The 8,087-nt window shown below is 57.5% G+C and overlaps 1 protein-coding gene across 1 annotated transcript in view; it reads right to left on the reverse strand.

Moving 5' to 3' along the window:
• EFHD2 (EF-hand domain family member D2) overlaps positions 1 to 8,087 on the reverse strand; it is a 23,786-nt gene that overhangs the window by 2,769 nt on the left and 12,930 nt on the right. The window contains exons 3-4 of the mRNA XM_030888015.2: positions 1,045 to 1,192; positions 32 to 166 (exon numbers count right to left, since the gene is read on the reverse strand). Of these exons, the coding sequence (XP_030743875.2) occupies positions 32 to 166; positions 1,045 to 1,192 (283 nt within the window). The remainder of the gene's footprint in view (positions 1 to 31; positions 167 to 1,044; positions 1,193 to 8,087) is intronic.

The following is an 8,087-nucleotide window of genomic DNA, read 5'->3' on the forward strand; positions in this document are numbered from 1 at the left end:
GGGTCTGGCCCTGCCAGCGCCCCCTCCTCACCTTGGCTTCGAAGAAGCTCTTGGCCCCCTTGACGCCCTCAGTGGAGACGTCGATCTCAGAGAGGCGGGCCAGCACGTGGAGCCCACTGTCCTCCTGCAGCTCGCCAGCTGCCGCCTTGCGGAAGATCAGGAGGAACTGCGCAGAGAGAAACAGGAGGCGTCAGGGGCCAAGTCCCTGCCATACCAGGCCCAGCCTCAGGCCCTTCCTGGGCAAAAGGCACCTGGACTCTTGCCCCTCTAGGCTCCGTGTCCCTCTCTGGTCCTACCTTTGCCCAACTGTACGAGGGGAGGCTGGATGACCGTCTTTTGCGTGCCTACTGTGTGGTTTCTGCCAGGGACCACCCACCACCCAGAGCCAGGTCGGCTCTGTGCACTGCCAACTTCCAAGAATCCTGGTAACATGTCTTCCAATGCCCCCTACACACATCCCCTCTAAGAATTCCATTTATGGAAGACAAGGGACTTTTCCTGTGCCCATTCTGCAGATAGGAACCATCTTGTCCAAGGGACAGGAAGTGACTGAAGAGGGATTTGAACCTGTGTCCTCCTGACTTCAAATTGTTATCCTACCCAGCCCACAACTTTCTCTCCGGAGGCTCATCCTCCACAAGGACACCCTGCTAACTTTCTCTTTTAGGGCCTCTCCAGAGCTTCGGCCTCAGCCGTGGTTCCTCTAACGCCACCCCCTGGCACATAGCCCTGTGCTGCCTGGGGCCTGGGACCATGGCTATCGGTCTTTAAGCCTCCATTACCTGCTCTGTTCAGAGCTCCTGCCTGAGCAGTGAAGAGAGCAGTGGGGCCATCCTGTCCTTTCTCTCTGTCTCTGCCTCACCTCCCGAGTCACAGCATGGGGCGACATCATGCTCCCCGGTCTCTGCCTCTGCACCCCGATTTTGTGTCCAGAGGGCCCGGCCGGGCCTGGGTGTTCAGTGACCACACACAACATGCTCGTGTAAGGACAGCCCCGTCTCTCGGGACCCCTGGTGGTGGGTGGGGCCTGGCAGCAGGCCTTACCTCCCGGAAGCTGAGCTTGCTGTCAAAGTCCTCGTCCACCTCCTTGATCATGTTCTTCAGGCCCAAGTGGGTCTGGGGGGCCCCGAGCTTCTCCATCATGAGCTTCAGCTCCATGAGGTCGATGAAGCCATCCCGGCCGGCATCATACCTGTGGGCACAGAGCGAGAGCCTGAGGATACCCCGGTCCACCTCACCCCTGCACGGATGAAGACGTTCCCCTGGAAGTATGTGGTGGGACTCTAACCCCAGCCCTGTGGCTCTAATCCCGGTTAGAAAGACCGCTTCATTTATCCTGTTAGTTACATCCTACTGAGTAGGGTCCTAAGTCTAATCACTGCTAAATTATAAAATAGTGGATTCGACACACACACACAAGGATCATCTCCAAGTCCAGGAACTCTGGACCACGGAACGCCCAGGGCTACCAGCCAGGAAGCAAGCTGCCCAGGTAAGACCATTTGGACCTTTCCCCTTCGGCACTGTGCACAATCGACTTCTTTTCTTCAGAGCCCCCGCTGGGGGGTAGGATGGCAGCACCAGGTAACTAAGACACACGTGACCAGCCAGAGCAATCACAGCCTGGACGCACAGAGCTGGGGTGGGGGTGGGGACCTTGGGGAGAGCCTCATCAGCCGGTAGAGTCTGTCTGCTTGGTGATCTCCTCCTCCGAGGAGCTTGTTACCTGGCCCAGCGGTCTGTGTGTTGAGGAGTGCGAACCTGGAGACAAGCTGAAATCGCAGCCCGCTGTACTGAGTGTCACATGGGCAAAGAATTCACGACATCTTGGGGGTGTGGCCTAACCAGAGGGCACGGACCGCCTCAGGGACAGCTGGCCATGGACACCATTGGGACATCCTCAGCACTGTGGTGGTGGGGGGAGGTGTCTGCCTTGGGTGTTGTGGGGTTAGCAGTACTCTTGGTTCCCACCCACTAGAAGCTGGGATCCCCCCCAGGCATGACTATCACAGCTGTCTTCAGAGAGCATCAAATGTTCCCCAGGGGCAAAATTGTCCCCACTCTTGAACCTTGGGGACAGGCATGGAATGGGCAGCCACTTCATGGAATTCACAGCTCCTGTCACGCAGGACCCACGACTCGTCTGTCAGTCTGTCGTGCAGTGGCGGCTTGTGTGTGGCTGTGATGTCGGTAGCTACGTCCGTCAGTGGTATTTCAAATGGCAGCAGGGTCACCCACAGTGGATAGGTTTTGGCGGGGTAGGACCCTCTTTTCTGGGGTCAACTTTATAGTAGCCACTGGGCGTGGGGACGGGAGGAAGAGGACACATTTCAGCACATGTGGAAAGCACCTATCACACATGAATGAATGCATGAAGTCAGACAGGGAGGTAGCAGGTTCCCTGTGGCTTAGGGCAGGACTGGGGCTTTGGGGTGTTATTTTAAGCAGGAGGGGCAGTGTGAAGGCGTGGTGAGGAACAGCAGAGGAGGAACAGCAGAGGAGGAACAGCAGGGACAGACTGTGCAGGGTGTCGGGGTGTGGAGGGAGATCCCACCTGCTGGACGGTTAGAGGCCTTGGCTGGGGATCAGGTCTAACAATGTCCCTTCAGTTCTCTGGCTACTAACTGCCCAGCAGAGATAAGGGTGGGAGTGGCAGGCAGCTTCTCAGTGTCCCTCTACACTGCACTTCTTAGGGCCCTGGCTGGGGAGGTGTCCCCGGGGGCTAGGAGTACACAGCCCGGTAGGCCAGGGCGTTCTGTACACAGCCTGGCTGTTTCCTGCTTATCAGGCTAAACAAACCAACGCCTGCCCGCTCTTCTCTCCAGCTGGCAGGGCGACAGCACTGTGACACCGGGGGCCGAGTTCCAGAAACCTCAGCCATCCTTCGTAAACAACCCATCCCCTCCTTAGCATCTGCGGGGCCCCACCCTGCTCCTGTTCTTCAATATACCAGTCGAGTCAGCTCCAATTCATGGTGACCCTCTGTGCTTTGGAGCCGAAAGGCACCCGGAGTTTCAATGGCTGGAGGATCCCTAGTGGCACTGGGCTGCTCACTGCGAGATCAGCAGTTCAAATCCACCAGCTGCTCCCAGGGAGCGAGATAAAGCTGCCTGTTCCTGCAAAGATGGACAGCCTCGGAAACCCCAGGGTGTTGCTAGGAGCTGGAATGGGAGCCTTCGGAGCACATTGCCAGACCTTTCTTCCTACGCACCCCAGGGGCAGACTCAACCCGCCAGCCTCGTGTCAGCAGCTGAGCCTGCAACCATTTGCTCTACCCAGAGGCTCTGCTTGCTTCCTAAAACCTGTGCCTATGCCTGGGAGCATTCTGTACTTCCTTTTATTTAATTCTCCTAATAACAGGCTTAGGTGACAGTGGTGGCTCAGAGAGGTTGTGTGCCCTGCCAGGGTCACACAGCACTGGATGGACTGACACCCTCAAGTCTGTCTGGCTCATTTTCCACACATTTGCTTTGTGCCCAGTCTGCCCCCAGCCCAACTCCCCGGGTGTGCCTGGGCCTGCCATTTGTGCAAAGGGTATAAATAGTTCCCCAGCTGGTGAGTCACTGGTTGGAAGTGACGCAGCACAGAAGCCACGGGTCTCTGGTGATGCCTGCGGGGAACACAGGGTCCGGAGGCCTTTTCCCCACCCTGGGGTGAGGGTGGGAGCAGAGACAGGCAGGCCGAGGGCCCGGTGGGCAGTAGCCCTGGTTGAGGTACTGTGTGAGAGGCTGAGATGTGGGGGTCAGGAAGCCAATGCTCCCATGGCCCAACCTCTACTGTGAGTGGTGGGGCCTGCTCCACGGCCTTGGGACAGTCCTGTGAAGAGTGGCCTTGTCCTTCCTGAGGCAAGCCACACTGACCCCCCCACCTCAGCACCCCAACAGCCCCACCAGGTTCTCACCTAGGGCTCCGCCCTGGGTAATGGCACTGCCTGGGCACAGTTCAGGCTCTGCCACGTGAGCCTCCCTCTCTACCTCTCTCTAACGACCTGCCTGAGCAGGGTCAGCTTGCCCCCAGGGGCCATTCAGGTATGCCTGGACACACTTTCGAGTGTCCTGACTGGGTGAATATGTGTGTGCGCGTGCGCACATGCTACTGGTATCCAGTGGGTAGAGGCTGGAGAGGCTGCTAAATGTGCTAGGGTGCACAGGACAGCCCCCACACCAAATGCCAACAGTGCTGGGGTGGAGAGCCTCCCAGTGCACTGAGCCTCGCAGGGTCACTGTGAGGATTGGCTGAGCATTTTAGCAAGAAGCTTGGCACGCAGCCCACTCAAACAGCAGCTGCCATGGCCATACTGCTGCTGCTGCTGTGAGCGGCAGTGGTTGTCTGCCCTGGCTCACGGTGACCCCACACACAGCTGCTCAGCCCTGAGCCACCCTCCCGAGCAAGTGTGGACTGGTCTGCTGAGATCTGGTTTTCACTGAATCTCTGAGCAGACTACCAGGCCTTTCTTTCTACTCTGTCATTGTTGGGAAGCGCTGCTGACACCTGTTCAGCATCATCACAACACACACAAGCGCCCGCTGGCAGACAGGTGGTGGCTGTGCACGAGGGGCATTGGCTGGGGGTCGAACCTGGCTCTCCCACACAGAAGGGGAGAAGTCGACCAGTGAACTGCCTTGCCGCTGCCTCCACTACCACTGTAATGAGACCGAATTACATTTATTATTAAGCTCCTACTAGGTGCTAGGCAGGGGACCTGGCAGCGTAGTAGTTATGCATTGGGCTGCCAACTGCAAGGTCAACTGAGAAAAATAAGGCTTTTGACTCCCATAAAGAGTTACAGTCTCGGCAACCCAAAGGGGGCAGCTCTACCCTGTCTGTAGGGCTGTTAAGATTCAGCATGGACTCGGTGACCGTGAGCTTGGATGCTCTGGACACATTCCTCATGTGACAGGGCTGGGGGCGGGTGGTGGTGGGGTGGGCGCACTTCCCTAGGCCCCAGGGATAGAGACCTGCTCCCTCTGCTGCCCTGTTGCCTCTGAGCCCTGTCCTTGCTTTATTTAATGCTCAAGCCAGCGGATTGTGCACCCAGCCAGGGGTGGCTCCGTGTCAGAGGAACTGCCGATGGAGTGTCCACACCTGGAGAGAACCCCGGGCCAAGGAGCTCTCCATCTCTGGCAGCTCTCGGGCCTGGCTGGGCCGCAACTCAAACCGCAGGCTGCATCAATCAAGGGTCAATCAATTACTGGGCCGGGTTCACCTCCGGCAGGTGGGGGCCCCCATGGGGGCAATGCAGGGGCTGGCGGCAGTGCCAGCCAGCTAGTCAGCTACCCGAGGGGGCCTCCCAGAGAGGTGACACTGGGTGGGGCTGCTCCCAAGAGGCGCCCCCACCAGTCAGGAGGGGACATGCCAGAGACTCTGACGTAGGCTCTGGCCTGACAGAGGATGGCCTTGAAGGTCGGTGCTCACAGCAACTCCTAAGACTGACCTGCCCTCAGACTGCAGCTCTGCCACCTCTGGGCGACTCTGGCCACGTTACTTGACACCCCGAATCTCACTTGACCCACGTACGTCATGGAAACCGGAGGAGCACACTCAGGATGGAAGGATGATCCACGAGCCTGCCCCAGACCCTGCACCCCAGCAAGCACCGCAGACACCTCCCGCCACAATGCCAAACAGCCCCGCATGTGCATCCACAGGAACCCACTCGGTGATGGTGGCGAATTTAGTTTTTGGTATGGTCCATCGAAACCAAAAATTCACTGCCATCGAGTGGATCCGACTCATAGTGACCCTACAGTACAGGGTAGCACTGCCCCTGGGGATTTCCGAGACTCTCACTCTTGATGGAAGTAAAAAAGCCTCCGCTTTAGGTTTCTAACTGTTGACCTGTGTTTAGTAGCCTAACCCATGACCCACTACACCATCAGGGCTACACACACACACACACACACACACACACACACACACAGTTGGCATCAAGTCAGCTCTTGACTCATGGTAACCCAATGTGTCAAAAAATCTACAATATTTCGGAAATAGATCTCCAGGTCTTTCTTTCTTCGAGTCCGCCTCTGGGGGGACTCGAACTGGCAACCTTTCAGTCACTAGCTGAGCCTGCCCATCATTTGCACCCACCAGGGCCCCCATCACCACAGTGGTTGATACAGCTGAGAACTTGTACTTACCAGATGCTATTAAGTACATTGTAGCTAAAGTATAAAAATGAAGATCATAAGAATAATAAGTACGAAATACAATGCGCCTCTTCAAGGGCTCAAATCCAGAGAGTGCAGGCTGGGTGGAATGCTCGGTGCAGATATGCTGGAGGGCAGGGGCTGGACAAAATGACCAGGAAGCCCCCCAGCATTCCTCTTCTTGGAAGGTCCCACTACTTGCCCGCATGAGACCTTAGACCCGACTTGGTGGTGGCTGCAGAGGACCAGGGAAACTCAGACCTGAGCGGCTCTGTGGCCCCTCCTGCTATCCCTCCTCTGACAAAGGTGGACAGTGGGCAACACCGGAGACGCTGTCCTCTGTCACCTTCCTCTATGCCATCCCACGTTGGAACGGAGGCTGTGTGGCTCAGTGGACCAGGAACAGAGAGCTCTGCACACAAGATGGATCTAGGGAGCCTGGTCCACCCACATTATGATATGGGAAGGTAAGTCCAGAGAGGGCAGGGAGCAGCCCAAGGGTGGTCAACAGAATCCCCATGGTTGGAAGGTGTCCTTCCCTGCCTCTATCCCTCACTCTTATCTCTCACCCCATGAGGGGCCCTGAGTTCTTATGCTTTCAGGGTGGGTAGGGGGAGGCTGGGCTCTCAGCCTGGGAAGTTAATGCCATCCATCGGCAGGGCTACTAAGAGCTCAGTATTTCCCTCAGCACAGGAGGGAGGTGATGCCTGGCTCCCGGCCCACATTCCTACCGCCTCCCCCTCAATAGCTCCCACCAGGGAGGGCTTGGCAGCTGCTGCCCCGGATGCCAGTGACAAAGTCCCCTGCCAGCAGGCTCCCCCACCCCGACTGAAAGTGGGGCAGCCAGCCACCACCCAGGAAGAGACTATCTCTTTGGGCTGAGCACGGCTCTGCCGAGCTGGCTTCTATAACCGGAAGTTGTGGAAGAGGGCAGTGGCAGGCCCGACTGCGTCCAGTAGCCACACCTTGGCCACATAGTCAGGACTTGTCCCACTTCAGAGCAATGTGGCTCCTCTTTGCTGAGCACTTACTATGTGCCAGGCACGGGGCCAAGTGCTGCACACCAGAGTCTCACAAGAGCTCCATGGACGGGTGTGCCCACCTCTATTACACAGGCGAGGAGACGGGCTCCCAGAGGAAGTGACTTGGCCAAATTCAGAGGTCAGTTGGCAAGGGCACAGCCAAACCCAGAGCTGATCAAACACTGGTTCCTGTAATGATGCCGCTGTGTCCTTAGGCCTTGCAGACCCGACACTAACAACCTTGGAAGGCCTGCCAATCGTCGCTGTAGCAGGGTCCAATTCTTTACAGTTCCCCGGCTTACTGCCTTGAATGCCTCTGTGGACGGGAGGCTTCCTACCTGCGGAGGTTCACTTTGGCTCTGGAAGTGTCTTAGAAAGCTGCTCCTGGTTTGTAAGCTATCAGTGTGGTCTGTGGGAAGCGAGGCAGTCATCGCTCAGGTGAGAAGCAGAGAGACCTCAATTCTGTCCCCCTGATGGCCTTTCTGGACATGAGGGTGCCCGAGAGGGAGGGACACAGCTGGAGAAGGTACTGCTCACGGCCCCGACCAGGCCTGCCTGACTTTGGTCTCAGTAGTCACACAGACGTGCCTCTCCCCAGATCCAGGTTCTGACTTAGGAGGTACTGGAGGCTTCTAGATACTGCCTTTCTCTGTCCTGCAAGATGGGAGGGCAGGCCCCAGAGCCTTGGTCTTGCTGGCCAGTCTGGCTCAGTGGCACTGGTTTTCCCAGGCAGGCTGCTCTGCCCGCTTCTCCAAGGAGGGAGAGGGAGAGGGAAGGTGGGTGTCTGCATGCTTAGGAGTACCCACCCCATGCCTGCCTGCCTGACTCACTGGGGAAAGTCCCGCCACTCACCACTTCCTCCGGCCCTGTGCGGAATCTGCCGCCCTGAGTCAGCTGTGTGTGTGTGTGTGTGTGTGTG

Source organism: Echinops telfairi, unplaced genomic scaffold (assembly GCF_000313985.2).
Source record: "Echinops telfairi isolate 266 unplaced genomic scaffold, ASM31398v2 ScPeMD7_7457;HRSCAF=8495, whole genome shotgun sequence".
In the NCBI taxonomy this organism is placed as follows: domain Eukaryota; kingdom Metazoa; phylum Chordata; class Mammalia; order Afrosoricida; family Tenrecidae; genus Echinops; species Echinops telfairi.